General features: G+C 37.5%; 1 protein-coding gene across 1 annotated transcript; it reads right to left on the bottom strand.

Moving 5' to 3' along the window:
- Positions 1 to 13,509: 13,509 nt before the first annotated feature.
- On the bottom strand, positions 13,510 to 15,764 carry LOC107648289 (uncharacterized). The gene is made up of 5 exons (XM_021104607.2): positions 15,591 to 15,764; positions 15,262 to 15,504; positions 15,062 to 15,151; positions 14,828 to 14,980; positions 13,510 to 13,635 (listed from the first exon to the last, which is right to left on the bottom strand). The coding sequence occupies exons 1-5, from the start codon at positions 15,762 to 15,764 to the stop codon at positions 13,510 to 13,512; spliced, it is 786 nt and encodes a 261-aa protein (XP_020960266.2).
- Positions 15,765 to 17,039: the final 1,275 nt, after the last annotated feature.

The raw sequence follows: 17,039 nt of genomic DNA, 5'->3' as shown, positions 1-17,039 counted from the left end.
CATATTCAACAAGAAACATGAAATAAGTTGAAAGAGAAGATAGAAGGTATGGATGCATGTATGATTCGGTCACTGCTTCTACCCTATTTCTCCTCTGTCACACTGCTGCTGCTTCTGATTTTGGGAGAAGAATTCAAACAAGTGCTGAAGTAAGTTTCAAGCCCTGAAAGCTTCACTCCTCTATTAAAGGAGTGAACGATCAAGGATTGGAACAAGGAGTGAGAGCACAATATTTGGGTTCCTATAGCTTACAGAGCTATTACCTCTTCTCCTTCATGGTTCTCATTGAATATCTTATTTTTTCAGTCCAGACTTTCTTTATTTTCAATGAAAAAAGGCAATACAGTGAGGATTATATAAAAAAGCCATTGAGTGGAAAAATGCAAGAGTGTTAGACTTGGAGAAAATTCTATATTTATATCAGAAATTCTTTGTAAGTTTTTCTATTTTGTTGTCATGATCATGTGGGAATTCTCTTACAAGTTGGATTAGCACTTTATTGTTAAAAATCTAGGGTGAGTTCCTAGTCAAGTCTGGTTTAGGTTAGAAACTGGATTTGTCCTAGATATGATGGGTTAGAATCCTAGGGAGAATTGGTGAATGTAATCTTGTTGAAAGATAGTGAAATTCTCTCATTGTTGTGATGGAGACTGGACGTAGGCTGCATTGCACTGAGTAGCCAAACTAGGATATGTGGTCGTGTTACTTCTTCTTCTGTTCTCTGTTTTTGGTTTTGCACTTTAGGAGACAAAATAAAAGTATCTCTTGATTCTTCTATCCAGCTATACTTCACTATAATACACCTTGCTCATAACTGTTTTGGCTCCTACCACATAAAGAGACAAAACCAAAGTGTCTCCTGTTTCTTACTCAAAATATCTTAACAGAATCCTAGTTTGAAAGCAAAAATCAAAATAGGACAAGATTCAACCCTCCTTCTCTTAGCCACTAATATCCATCATCCTCCATAAAAAGTCACCTATTCTCTTTCTTTCCAACTTGCATAAATTTAGCACACCTTGTTTTTCCTCGTATCCTTCTAATCTTTGGAGTATTTACAAAAATGTGAAATTCAACCATTTAAATGAATTATATAGCTATATATACTAAGTGAATAAGCAAAAAGATCTTGATGGCAAACAACATGGGAATCCAATGCAGTAGCTTACACACTGACAGAAGGGCAATGCAACAGGTCTCCATTCTTCAATGAAAAAAATTACAAATACTGAAAAGAAAGAATGAAGATCATTGTTCAGTCTGTGGATTACAACCTCTGGAAGATAATCATGAATGGTCCTCAAATTCCTACTAAAACAAGTGCTGATGGTGTTGTTACTCCCAAATTTGAAGCAAAGTGGAATGAAGATGATAAGAAAAAAGTGGAACTCAATGCCAAGGCAGTTAAGATGCTAAATTGTACAACCAGCTTTGAGGAATACCAGAAGATTTCAAGAAGCAAAATAGCAAAGAAAATATGGGATAAGCTCCAAGTTACACATAAGGGTACCACACAAGTAAAAGAAACAATGATTGACATGCTGAGTAAAGAGTATGAAATATTTTTTATGAAGGAAGAAGAATCAATTGATGACATGTTTGAGAGGTTCTCTATCATCATTAATAGCTTGGATGCTATGTGGATTACTCATTCCGAACAAGTACTGGTGAGAAAAGTCTTGAGAAGCCTAATAAAAGAGTGGTAAACTAAGGCTATGATTCACTCGGAAACTGTCTCTCAATAATTTTCCTCCGGCAAGTGCACCGGATTGTCATCAAGTAAAAACACACTATAGAGTGAGGTCGAATCCCACAGGGATTGGTTGGTTGATCAATGTTAATTGAAGAATTGTTCTAGTTGAGCGAAATCGGAATTTGATTTGGGATTGCAGAAAGTAAAATTGGTGGGAAACTTAAATTGCAAGAAATTAAATGACAAAATTTAAAGTGCGAGAAATTAAATGACAGAAGCTTAAATTGTAGGAAATTAAATGGGAACGGGGGTTTAGCATGAAATTAAAGAGCAGAAAGTAAATAGAATGGGTAGATCAGAGATGGGGAATCATTGGGTCCAGGAGATGTATAATTCTTTGGATCAAATTCATTTTCATCTCTTCCGCAATCAATGCATTCATTGACATTGCTTGGCAATCTTAGATGATTGGATCCCAATGTCTTGGCTCACCAATCTCTCTAAGCATGAACAATTGCCCAATGTCTTGATTTAATTGCTCATGGGAAGAGTTGAAGTTTGGTCACTGACTATACCACACAAATTCATATATCAAAGTATTGGTAGGATTACATGTCACTATATCCATCCAACCCCCAATCTAATCCAATGTGAGAAAGCAATTCTAGCATGAATTCTTCATCCCTCTCTCAAGGATCTGAAGAATTCCAATTATGGATAGCTTCTCTCTCAAGACAACTATCCAATTGAATTAAGACCGAAAGCTTTATAACAAAAATTAAGAGAAAAGATAGAAGAAGATGATGAAAACTACTATTGATCCATTGAATTATAATAGAGCTCCCTAACCCAATGAAAGGGGTTTAGTTGTTCATAGCTCAATTCAATTTACAGAGAAGAAGAGTGCATGAAAATTAAAGCCTAGATAGAAAGTAAAAGAAAAAGAAAATACATAAAACTAAAAAGGAAAAAAGTGCAGAAGAGAAATAACAGAATTCTGAACTCCCAGAGCCCCTCAGGGCCTCCTGAAAGCTCCCTCAATCTTCAATAATTCTTCTATTTATAACCCTCTTCTCATCTTCAATTGGATCAAGTATTTAGATGTGGGTCTTGGTTGAAGCAGTTAGGAGCAATTCTTCAGTGATGGGCATTGGCAACTCACTTTCATATTGGGCATAGGTGCAATTTGGAATTGAATTGGCCTTAACGTTGGTGATCACGTTTGAGGGCAAACGTTGAATCAAATGCCACTTTGAAAATTCAGTTCTGCATGCTGTCATTGGCATTTGACTCAATGTTGGAGGGCCAATGTTTTGCTATTCACGTGTACGCGTGACCTACGCGTATGTGTGAATGGTGAAATTTGCCATTTCACACGTGCGCGTGGTTGGGCTGAAAAGGTATGTTCATGCGTACGCGTCATTGACGCGTACGCGTCGACACAAAATTCCCAACTCCCATTTCTGAAATCTTATCACGGACGTTGGAGGCAGCGTTTGAGGAAACGTTGGACCTCCAACTTTCGCACATCCACACGTGCGCGTCACCTACGCGTGCGCGTGGATGCTAAATTCTCAAATTCCAAATCTGAATGTTGCACATCAAGCCTTGAGACGTCATTTTGTCCTCTTGTCAACGTTTCCAATTTGATGTTCACTATAGACTATTATATATGGTTGAAAAGATTTGAATGTCAGATTTCTAACCCAGCTGAAATCACCTCAATTGGACATCTGCAACTCATGCTATACTCCTTTGAAGGGGACAGGGTCGCTGGCATCGGTGTGCAACGTTGGAGGCAACGTTGGCACACCAACGTTGGGAACATTTCCAGATTTCGAAGCTCAGACGTATTGTCCATCCCATACTATTATATATTTTTGGAAAGCTCTAAATGTCTACTTTCCAATGTCATTAGAAGCGCATCATTTGGAGCTCCACAGCTCGAGTTATACTCCATCGAAGGTGCAGAGGTCAGCTGGCCTTACTACAGGTTGGTACCATGTTCGTTTATGCACTTTTCGGGGCAGTTTTTTCCCTCAATTTTAGTGTCCACCATGTAGTGCCATATATGCTTGGAAAGCTCTCGATTCCTACCTTCCAATGCTTTTGGAATCACCTCATTTGGAGCTCTGTATCTTAAGTTATTCTTGTTGGAAGTATACCCCTTCAGGCTGTGGGGAGCGACATTTCCAGCAACGTTGGAGCACCAACTTTGGCTCCAACGTTGCTTCCCTTTGCCTCCTTTCATGGCCTTCTTGTTGCCTCTTTGCCTTCCCTTTTCTTAGCTTCCTTTCCACCTATCATCAACCAAATATTTGCATCAAAGTTTGCTATAATTTACAAGATCTTTGCATCATTAAATCATCAAACACAAGTTGCATAAAATCTTATGAAAAGCACATAAATAACCAAGTTTGCATGAATCAAGGTGTGCATGAAATTCTCATCCAAATACTTACTTATTGCCTAAGAAATGCATGAAACTACTCTAAAACAAACTAAAAATGGCTTGTGAAACTAGCCAAGATGTCCTGGCATCACAACACCAAACTTAAATCTTGCTTGTCCTCAAGCAAGTGATAAAACATGAAAATACAAGAGATACAAGTCCTTATTCAGAGAATTAAAATCCTTGGTCATGGGGTTTCATGCATGGCAACTTAGGTTCATGTTCATGTTGGTTTCTAGGCTCTCATATGCTCTTGAACTCTCACTCTATTGCCTTCTATGAGACTCTTATTCTTGATCCTTAACTTCTTTGTTTTTGTTTTCTTTTCTTCTTTAGAGCTTATTGCTTTCTATAGCTAAGTGTTCTGTGTTAAGACAACTCTTTAGGATAGGCTTTTAGCCAACACTCCCAAACCAGTTGGTTCAAGGTGCTAGGTGTTGAAACACCCCTAAGGACTTAATCACCCAAGTCTCTCCTCAGCACACACACACCACAGGCACATGGTTTATTATTCATTCCTTACACCTTGGTGTCTAGCACCTCTTTGGGTTGCTAAATGTTTTATGACAAGGTTGCTCTTGATAGTGGACTCTCAGTTGACAATCCCGGGTTAGTTAACCCAAGTTATCAAGTGATAAAGCACTCCTAAGAACTTACTCATCCAAGCATATCCTTGCACAGAAACACCACAGACACATGCCTTAAAGTTCAAACTATTGGTGCCTAGATTTATTTGCTCTTTTCTTTCTTTTTCATTCTCTTTTTCTCTTTTTAGGATCTTTATTAATTCATTTGAGTCTCATAGAATGCACTTCAAGCTCATAATTCAAGAGATATCTTAGCCCTGTACCTTATTGATGAATCAACTTAGCTAGCAATTACCACCACAACACTAGGACTTAATTCTGCACATTGGATTTCACTCGTCTTTCACAGTAAATTCTTATAAACTTCTTTTTATTGAGCTCAAGGACACAATATACAATTCAAGCAAGATAAAAATGAAGCAGTTACTTAGACTAGCAGCCCAAAACGTCAATAAAGAGAAACAAGGAGAATATGAATGTTCATGAGAACAGGATTAAATCATACTTTCAATTTAAGCACTACAAATCAGAGACAGTTAAGTACAACACAACCTCTTGTTGTTTTCTTGTTTCTTCCTTGTTATCATCATCCATAGCTTTTGCATCCTTCTTTGTCTCCTTGGATGATGGTGTATAGTCATTCCAAGAGATTGATTGAATTCCTGTAAAAATGATTGGAAGTTGCTTGTTCTCCAAGCACCTGAAAAACAGTTAGCATGCATGTATGCTTGTGAATTTCTGAACTTAATTTGGTGTGTGAACACCAAACTTAGTTCCTTGCCTAATGCAACAGATTGAATACATGCAGAGAACCTCATGTGCTTTTATTAAGAAAACAACTATGAACTAGAAATCAAAGGGTGAATGTAGGATTTTAAGTTTGGTGTTCCATCAAAGAATTATTTTGATTTGGGATTACAGAAAGTAAAATTGGCGGGAAACTTAAATTGTAAGAAATTAAATGACAAAATTTAAAGTGCGAGACATTAAATGACAGAAGCTTAAATTGCAGAAAATTAAATGGGAATGGGGGTTTAGCATGAAATTAAAGAGCAAAAAGTAAATAGAATGGGTAGATCAGAGATAGAGAATCATTGGGTTCAGGAGATGTATAATTCTCTAGATCAAATTCATTTTCATCTCTTCCGCAATCAATGCATTCATTGACATTGCTTGGCAATCTTAGATGATTGGATCCCAATGTCTTGGCTCACCAATCTCTCTAAGCATGAACAATTGTCCAATGTCTTGATTTAATTGTTCATGGGAAGAGTTGAAGTTCGGTCACTGACTATACCACAAAAATTCATAGATCAAAGTATTGGTAGGATTACATGTCACTATATCCATCCAACCCCCAATCTAATCCAATGTGAGAAAGCAATTCTAGCATGAATTCTTCATCCCTCTCTCAAGGATCCGAAGAACTCCAATTATGGATAGCTTCTCTCTCAAGACAACTATCCAATTGAATTAAGATCGAAAGCTTTCTAACAAAAATCAAGAGAAAAGATAGAAGAAGAAGATGAAAACTACTATTGATCCATTGAATTACAATAGAGCTCCCTAACCCAATGAAAGGGGTTTAGTTGTTCATAGCTCAATTCAATTTACAAAGAAGAAGAGTGCATGAAAATTAAAGCCTAGATAGAAAGTAAAAGAAAAATAAAATACATAAAACTAAAAAGGAAAAAATTGCAGAAGAGAAATAACAGAATTCTGAACTCCCAGAGCCCCTCAGGGCCTCCCGAAAGCTCCTTCAATCTTCAACAATTCTTCTATTTATAACCCTCTTCTCATCTTCAATTGGATTAAGTATTTGGATGTGGGCCTTGGTTGAAGCAGTTAGGAGCAATTCTCCAGTGATGGGCATTGGCAACTCACTTTCATATTGGGCATAGGTGCAATTTGGAATTGAATTGGCCTTAACGTTGGTGATCACATTTGAGGGCAAACGTTGAATCAAATGCCACTTTGAAAATTTAGTTTTGCTTGCTGTCATTGGTGTTTGACTCAATGTTGGAGGGCCAACGTTTTTCTATTCACGCATACGCGTGACCTACGCATACGCGTGAATGGTCAAATTTGCTATTTCACGCGTGCGTGTGGTTGGGCTGAAAAAGTATGTTCACGTGTACGCGTCGACACAAAATTCCCAACTCCCATTTCTGAAATCTTATCACAGACGCTAGAGGCAACGTTGGACCTCCAACGTTCACACATCCACACGTGCGCGTCACCTACGCGTGCACGTGGATGCTAAATTCTCAAATTCCAAATCTGAATGTTGCACATCAAGCCTTGAGATGTCACTTTGTCCTCTTGTCAACATTGCCAATTTGATGCCCACGATAGACTATTATATATGGTTGGAAAGATCTAAATGTCAGCTTTCTAACCCAACTGGAATTACCTCAATTGGACATCTGCAACTTATGTTATACTCCTTTGAAGGGGATAGGGTTGCTGGCGTCGGTGTGCAACGTTGGAGGCAATGTTGGCACACCAACGTTGGGAACATTGTCAGATTCGGAAGCTCAAACGTGCTGTCCACCCCCATACTATTATATATTGTTGGAAATCTCTGAATGTCTACTTTCCAATTCCGTTAGAAGCGCATCATTTGGAGCTCCACAGCTCGAGTTATATTCCATCGAAGATGTAGAGGTCAGCTGGCCTTACTACAGGTTGGTACCATGTTCGTTTATGCACTTTTCGAGGTAGTTTTCTCCCTTAATTTTAGTGTCCACTATGTAGTGCCATATATTCTTGGAAAGCTCTCGATTCCTACCTTCCAATGCTTTTGAATTCACCTCATTTGGAGCTCTGTAGCTCATGTTTTTCTTGTTGGAAGTTTACCCCTTCAGGCTGTGGGGAGCGACGTTTCCAGCAACGTTGGAGCACCAACTTTGGCTCCAACGTTGCTTCCCTTTGCCTCCTTTTATGGCCTTCTTTTTGCCTATTTGCCTTTCCTTTTCTTAGCTTCCTTTCCACCTATCATCAACCAAACATTTGCATCAAAGTTTGCTATAATTCACAAGATCTTTGCATCATTAAATCATCAAACATAAGTTGCATAAAATCTTATGAAAAGCACATAAATAACCAAGTTTGCATGAATCAAGGTGTGCATGAAATTCTCATCTAAATACTTACTTATTGCCTAAGAAATACATGAAACTAATCTAAAACAAACTAAAAATGGCTTGTGAAACTAGCCAAGATGCCCTGGTATTAGGTTACTGTTATCTCTGAAAGTAGTAACCTGAGTCAAATGACTTATGATGAGCTGGGAGAAAAGTAACTAGCTTATAAAATCACTCACATAAAAATGATACAAAAAAGAAAGGAGTGGCTCTTAAATCTTGTACTAAATCATTAGATGATGAATCTAATGACTGTTTATCAGATGATGAGTTTGTACTAAAAGGAAGAAGCAGAAGAGGCAACTTAAAGGAATCAAAGAAGGACTTAAGCAAGGTCATTTGTCACAACTACAGAGAAGCTGGACATTTCAAATTTGATCGTCCTAAGCTTAAGAGAGAAGACAAGTCTCGGAAGAACAAGAAGAAGGGGCTTATGACTTCTTGGGAAGATTTGAAAAATGACACTGAAGAGGATGAAGAGTCAGATAACAATTCTCAAGCATGCTTAATGGATGACCACAGTAATTTTTCTTCAACCCTTTAATGAAGAACTTCATCTTATGACTGATGATCTTACCGAAGAAATTCATAAATTTCTTGAATCAATGCCATAAACTTGAATCTGAAATGACATTTTAAAGGCTGAAAATACTTTCCTCAAAGAAAAAATGAAAGAAGCCGAATGTAATGTTAATCTTATTAAAGAAAACAAAAGGCTTAGATCTGAAATTAAAAATCTTGAAGGAAAGCATTCTGTTGTTGCCTATTTGAATTGCATTGAAAAGAATGAAAGGTTGCGTAAAGTGATTAAGGGTCTAAATCAAGACATAGCTAAATTTGCTCAAAGTTATGAAAATTTAGATAAATTATTAGCTAGTCAAAGACCTCTTTTTTGTGAAGGATGGGTTAGGGTATCAAGAAAAATCTGAATCTATTTTTGAAAAATCATGTTTTGAAAATGAGGCCTCAACTTCCAAAAACAAAATCTTTCAAAACTTAAATCAATTTGAAAAATCAGCAAGCAAAAATTTCTGTCATTCATACAATTGGTTTGGTCATTTGCCCATTCAATGTTTCATTTTTGAAAAAAGATTTTTGGTGATAGTGTTTACAAAGTAATTGGCAAGTACAATGTTCTTGGGTAACCAAGAAGGTTTAACATTAAAGGATCCAAAATGATTTAGATACCTAAGATCACTTAAAAATATTGTGCAGTTTTGCCTAGCATCCAAGAAGAAGAATGACATGTGGTACTTTGATAGTGGATGCTCTAGGTACATGACCGGAAAGTCCACATTCTTTATCAAGCTTGACAAATATGAAGGAGGCTTTATGACTTTCGGTGACAATGGAAAGGAAAAATATTGTGGCCATAGGTAAGGTTGGTAAGAGTTTCTCCACCTTCATTAATGTTGTTTTCTTGGTTGATGGATTGAAACATAATCTTCTAAGCATTAACCAATTATATGATTTAGGTTATTTAGTTATTTTCAAAAAATTGGAATGCATAATTGTGTGTGAAAATTTTGGTGAAACTTTGTTTGTAGTTAAAAGATGCAATAATGTGTATAGACTCACCTTGGAGGAACTGAAAGAACAAAATGTAGCTTGTTTTACTTCCATTGAATCTAAAAAATGGTTATGACATAAGAAATTGGGACATGCTAGCATGTTTCAAATTTCTAAACTTTTGAAAAAGAATTTGGTTAGAGGTTGGTGCTCCCTGGATCGTCGGTTAGGAAATCTCTTTCTTCCAAAAAGGGGAGGAAAGATGGAATTTAACGTTGCATGTATAGTTCCAACCGATAAGGCGACTCACAACCAAAGTTTAGAGTAGATGTGTCACAATTTAAACCAATTAATTCCGAGAGTAGGATCCCGAGTCGTCTCCCAAGGATTAGCGACCACAAGTGTACGATTTCGGTTGTGAAAGGAAAGAGTATTTTCAATAAAGAAACAAGAAATTAAAGAACAAACGAACAATCCAAAATTGTAATTAATAAACTAATGAAGGAATTAAAGAACTAGCTATGTAATATGAACAAGTAAGATATGAAAGTGATTGACGTATGTGTGTATGTGACTCAAAGCATAAGTGGAATCTTGGCTTGGGATGAGCTATGTGATTCTTTCCTTCTTGTAACCACAACTATGACAATTATGATGGATTAATCTCACATAGTCAACTCTTAGCATCGAAGAGTAAGTCAAGTGAGCATAAGTGTTCCTAATCCACAAATCCTAACTCATTTGCTAATTGCCTTAACAAAATGTTAGCATTAGTGGAAACAAGAGCAATTAACAATCCATGAATTATCACTAAATGTTAGATATTACAACTCTAGTAGCCCATGAGCTCATTTTCCCTAAGTCAAGAGGTGAAAATTTGGCCCATAATCAAAATTGACATTTCCACAAACACTTGGTGGGCATAAACATTAAACATGGGAAAATTAAGAAAATGCTTGAAACTATGAGCAACAAATGATCAAAATCAACAATACCAACTCAAACAAGCATATAACAATCATCAATCATCAAAATCATCAACAAGAAATCAAAATTGCAAAGAAGTATATATATATATTTTAACTACAAAAAGAGTATCAAAATTGTAGCTATAAAAGGAAGTAATTAAGAAATACTTACAATGGAGGCAAGCAAAAATCCAAGATAAAAAATGGAAATAGCACTTGAAATGTAAACCCTAATGGAAACCCTAATAGAGTTGAGAGAAAACTTAAATAAAAACTAAACCTAAAGCCTCTTACTACTATCTAAAAACTACTTCTAATGATATCTTATGTTTCTCCAAGTGTTGCCTCTCCAATATGAGCTCTAGCCATCATATTTGGGCCTCCAAAAGCCCCAAAACGCAAGCCACGTGACTTTTTAATGAAGTCACGCGCTGGTACCTGTGCGTACGCACAGGTGTGTGCTTACGCACACTTGGCCGAATTCTTAGGCTGTGCGTACGCACACTTCTCAATGCTTTTCTCTTTTGTTTCTTCATGCTTCCTCCCTCTTGCATGCTCTTCTTCCATTCTCACCAAGTCATTCCTACCTTTTACATCTGAAATCACTCACAAACAACATCAAGGTATCGAATGGAATGCAAATTGGATAAACTTGATTAAATTAAGCATAAAAGAGCATGTTTTCATAATCAAGCATAATTTAGGAGGAAAACTCAAAAGCATGCTATTTAAGGGAATAAGTGTAGGTTTATATGATGAAATCCACTCAATTCTAATAAAAAATTATCGTCAAATATGGATTCATCAATTCTTCCATATTTAAACACTAGAAGTTGCGATGTACTGCCAGCAAAGTTGTTGGAATGTTGCTTGGGAGGAAATGGAAGAGGAATTTACTTGCTCATGCTTGCGCATGGAGTCTTTTGGCATTCCATGCATTCACATAGTAGGTTTTTTGGTGTATCTAAACATTACCATTATCCCTGCTAAGCTCATAATGGAAAGGTGATCAACGAGAGCTAAACAACCGACGCTAAACATTGTTACACGTGTGGGAGAGATTCTGGACGCTGCTTACATGAGCATGCATGCAGCAATGCTTGACGATTGCAGAGACCTAATTAGATTGTCATGTTGATACTTTGAAGATTATTTTGAGCTGAAGACTAAGATTGCAAATGAAAGGGCAGCTTTAAGAGAGAAGCATCACTTACGAGCCGAGACTGTCGACGTGGGTGAAAAGCTTGGTATTAGAGATCCTTTACGCGCAAGGCACAAAGGATGCGGTCAACGTGCAGTGATGTCCAGGGAAAAGTGTGGCAATTCTGGGCACAACTCTTGCAAGTGCAGCAGTTTGTTTGTTGATGGCAGCCAGGATGCCTCAGCGGCCACCTCAGATTGGCAGAACATGGATGTGGTCTAGGAGGAGGATGATATGGTTGAAGCAAATGTAAGTCCGTAAATATGTTTTCTATCCATGTTGCACATATTCGTAGGTTATGAACATCTAACAGTTGCTTCATGTATGTATTTAATTTTCCGATATCAGGATAGTGATGAATTCAACCTATCAGAGAGAGTTCAGTGTATCATGTTCGGAGGATGCTGCAGAGTGTGTGGTTATCTCGGGACAACTAGAATTATCATGCATGAGTCATAGAGAGACATATTACCTTGTATGAGATGATTATAGTGCCACTAGCACTGTTTTATATGCCTCTTGTTTAATCTATGCATTTAAGCTTAGACCTATAGACTTCATGATTATGTATGAGACACTGAAGTTGTATTTGGTACCCTATTATTATTTAGTATTTTTATGTCAAATTATGACTATTTGCATTTTAAAAGTAAGGAATCCATGTAGAAGTTTGTTGAATTTGGTTTCCATTCTTGTTAATTATTGACAGCAATAATTTGCCAATTATGGATTAATTATCCATAACGACATTTATGTATTTAATGTATCCAGGTGGAAGTATGTTGAACACATTTTCATTGTGGTAAGTATCTGGCAGCAACGAGTTTCCCATGTATGGCTTAATTGGGGTTAACTACAATTTAGATTTACGGTCTCCATGTGAAAGTATGTTGCATTTGATTTTTTTTTTTTGGTAAATATCTAGTAGTAATGTTAATTGAACAATACTTAAATTAATTGAAGGTTGGCAAGGTAGTTATAGATGAAGTAATTCACGGTTGAAAGCATAGATTTTCAAGTAAAATTTCAATCACCAGCCTTTCGATTAATAAACATCACATAAATAAATGTGGGATTACGCAAAGAGAGTTTACCTAAACATTAGTAAATAGTGATAATGTATAACAACTACAAAATACAAACTATCAAGAGTAGCCCTGAATTCACAATTTTGTGATGTGCATGCCTCGTTTCAGATCGTTCTGATTTCATGATCCGACCAAAAAATGCACGCATGCACATTTTCAAAATTCATCATCCTGAAAATGACCCAACGTAGAATGTCTGGAGGAATCCCATGAGCTAAAAGGGGTGGGAAACTAATAAAATAGAACCCACCACTTCAAGGATATGGGTTTCCTTCTAATCCTGCCAAAATATCAGACACACAATAACTAAACAAGGATACTTATGTACTACCATCAGCTTCCACTCATACAACTATTTAGTTCAACACTAGTCACATAAAAAATATGGTGCTACTACACAGCCGGCTACTAATAATATTGCAGATAACAAAATCAACATTTCTCCAAAGCAGAATTTTAGCCATGGTGCGCTTGCTGTTCCAGTCCACCATAGCTCTCTACAGAAATTCATCCTTCATCTGGTTGAAGTGCTCTGTGGCTAAGCCTAAAGCAGTATCAATGTGTATTTTGTCCCCAAGAAGGTCTATATTATTGTTTTGACAAAGCATCAAGTGAGGAAACAACTCGTATTAGAGCTACTGAAGTACGAGATGCCATAAGAGGTAACAATGTTTAGATCAAGAGATGACACAAACCTTCTTCTGTCCAGGAGGGTTTAGTGTGAAGGCTTGCTCCATCTGTAGCCATAGCAAGATCCATAACTTATCCTTGTATCTGTTACAGGAGTCCAAGTCAAAGTTTAAAGGAGTACAGTATTTAACAGCCTTAATTAGATGCAATCTAGGAAATGAGTTTGACACTATAATTACCAGTTGCCCATATTAAGAACTCCAAGAACAAATTCAGGATTCCACTCCGCAAGGGGAGGTCTACGTCCCAAGAGATTAACCTCAATGAACTTGACCTTCATAAGGTTGTCCAAAGTTCTGGCCTGTAGAGTCGTTTGAACTCGCACAGTTATAGATAATGAATGGCAAAAAAAGTAACTTTCCTCCGATCCGTGCAACTAAGAATGTAATGCTAAATTAATAGGCCTAAAGTATGCACACCACAAAATTCTTATTCAACAATAATAAGATCAATGTTTATAGTGGAAACCAACTGCACACATTGAGGGATTAACATAAGCATTAATTAGTCGTTGTCGTCAACAGACAAAAATGAAATATTAAAGAAATCAGGGACAAATACAAGCAGCAGTTACTCCAATATGAAAACAATAACAAAAATAGAGGTTTTAATAAAAATGAATACTATGCACAAAAAAAAAATTGGGGTGGGAACTGTAGGAAAGAGTGACCAAATACATAGAAAAAAAGAAGGGAAAAAAGGAAGGAAAAAGCTACTAAACACACACAGAGAGAGAGAGAGAGAGAGAGAGAGAGGGGGTTTAAACCCCTCTTTAGGGCTTGGCCACCATTTTTTGGAAGGTCTCCAGGATAGCAGCACCCATAGAAAAGAAACAATGAATATTGGGCCTTAAACAAATTTAAATCTGGGCACCCATTATGTTACCACAACTTTTAACATGGTGTCCCAAAAATATCCAAGTTGTAAAATGTTCAAAAATATCAGTAGTTAGGTAGATATTTTGCTCTTGCTAATTTAAATTTTATGGGTCTTTTGAAAAGACTTACGGTACGCATCATGAAGGGTAAAAATTTTAAAAATTTGATTTCCACAAATTTAAAAATAAATATTTAGTTAATAGTTTCTTTTGTATTAAATACCCTAACAAGTTGTCAAAGTGAAAAATCGTTTGTTTATACCTAACTCGTACTTAATGACTAAACCAATTGCTAGTCACAGAAAAAAATATCATGCCCGAATAAAAAAGAAAAGTAGATAACACCTACGATCATACAAAATAAAATTAATTTATGAAAAAAACCCATATTTCCATGTTCGGCCATGGATTGTGAATAATGGGCATTATTCTGTCCCATTCGATTAATGGGCCTAAGCCAAAAAAATTCACAAAATAGTCGGCCCTAAGTTTACCCTAATTTTAGAAAAAAACTTAAATAGAATAGTTATCTATATGGCGTCGGGCCCGACCGTAAAAATAAAAAAAATAATTGAAGATGGTGTCACACAAAAATATTTCAACCCGTCGTACTAACCACAGCTTTGGCAACACATTTCCGACCAATAATTGTATCATCGGTGGGGTAGCTATCTAGGAGCCAGATCTTCCAGCCTTGTATATCCACAACCATCAAATAAAAGTGATTTTCCTGATCCACCTTCAGCCTGTCTTTCATTTGAACATATACCTATACAAAGCATACACTCTCAGGATTGATGTAGTTAAATGCAATTATGTTTTTACATGTACCATATCCCAAAACCCTTACATATTTTAGCGCGTTAGGTGTTGGAAGATAGTCTCTGCTGAAGAATGCGTCGATGTCCCCATCAGTTATGTTGGGATTCAATACGAACTCCTGCTTATTTGCATGGTTTTTGGCTTAGAGCAAGAGCGAAGCATAACTAACGAAGCGGATTCAGAAGTCTTGGAAAACATTATTGAAAAGTTTAACGGAAGTGACCATACTGTGTGTTGCTGCAATTGTGACTGTGTCCAAGCTGTCTTCAACGCCATGAGTTGCATAATGTATGCTGATAGTTCTTGGCCCGGCAGCAGGCAGTTGAAGTCTTCCCTGTCGAGCTTCATGTCACCTCTTTTAAATAGCGTCTCCTTAGGGTTCATGGAGTCTCCGAATATGTAAGCTATTGAATGGGCCTCTTCCAAACAATACCGCATGGCCTTTGTTATCTTGAATCTCAAATGAATAAACTAAAAAAACAATATAACCATTGCTTAGATTACAAGTATGAGTTATGGATTATTGCATGTAAACAAGATTGACAACCAGAACTTACCGGCAGGAAAACGACCCCAACCAGCGCAGAGGAGATTTGGGAGGGCGCCTCCCTTGGGGGCCTTCGAATCTTTCCGAATTTTTTCATCTCTTCCGATGATTCTAGTGTTAGTTTAGGAAGTTTTGATGGATTCAGATTTACACCAAAAATGGCTAACGGAAGTTCCAATGCCATCTCCGAGTCTCACATGAAGGAAGAAGCATAAACATGTTTACATTACAAGACAACAACGTTCATTGGTCACAAACCCTAAGCAATAAAAAAGGATGAAGCTTCACTGGTCCCTTGGTGTTGGTAGGGAGGTGTGACTATTAAACTGCAGGGGAGGCCCTCACCTCAAAGGCACCGAGGTATGGTGGTGGGGTCTTCAGTGCAGTTGTAGCTTTTACTTGCATCATAGACCCAAAAATGATGGTCCCTTCATTCCAAGAGCCATGAAGATTTGGGAGGAGGGGGTATCACCACCACTTCTTTTCGGTGGGATCTTAGTGCCTCCAGAGTCGGTACGACTTCCCACCGCATCAGCTGCATGCCTTAAGGGGGTTCGTGTACACTCCATGACCACGCTATCGATGGCTGTGACGGTAACATTTGGCGGAACCATTCTTTCTTCAGATGGGGCCCCATGTTGAGGCTGTATGAATATTTCCATGCATGCCTCAACCAATGCGAGGCCCTGCCTCATTTCATCATCCATACGACCAACTCGTTCTGCATCCTTCTTATGTGCCTGTATTGCAAAACATAGAGATGAAAAAGGTAAAAACATAGACACGATGTTCACATTTTTTTAGATGTTATGAGGGAGTGACCTACGTCTAACACCTTCATCAGGTTCTTACTTAATTCATTCATTTTCCTATTCAGCTCCACCAAAGCAGCGGCAACAGTAGCCTGTTGACAACGGAAAGGGGTAAGGTAGATTACAGAATTATACGTGAAATGCAACTAAATCAGGAAAAAAATTACAGCCATGAAAAAATGTTGTCACATTTACACCACAAACGTCTCTGCCGTTGGGTCACTCAGCATCTTGATCCATCACATTCCCCGCATCGTCCTCCCCTTCTTTTGTAGAGTCGACATCGATAATGTTGGTTGCGTTGTCGTCCATGCTTTCCTAGCTACACCTGCTCCAAAGCTTTTCTGGCTATTGTCTGAGAAGGTGTAAAGAGAGGGAGAAAGGTGGAACTTGTTAAGAGAGGGAGTTTTCATTTGCCTTTTATGATAGTCGAAAATTGCTACTCTTGCTTACATTGCATTAGAGAAATAGGTAGGATATGATGAAGCTTGTTAGATAGGCCGTAGAGAGACCTTGGAAAAGAACAGCCGCTGCAGAGGTCGTTGTCATTGTGTCAAACCCTAGGGTTGATACAAAATTCAATTTGAATATTTATCATGAAATTCACGAACAAGCTATTTCAAAGATGCCGTTTCTAAACCGTGGCC

Source organism: Arachis ipaensis, chromosome B6 (assembly GCF_059453495.1).
Source record: "Arachis ipaensis isolate K30076 ecotype BB chromosome B6, ASM5945349v1, whole genome shotgun sequence".
NCBI lineage: Eukaryota > Viridiplantae > Streptophyta > Magnoliopsida > Fabales > Fabaceae > Arachis > Arachis ipaensis.
The sequence above is the reverse complement of the archived record's forward strand: the minus strand, read 5'-3'. Positions and strand labels throughout refer to the sequence as shown.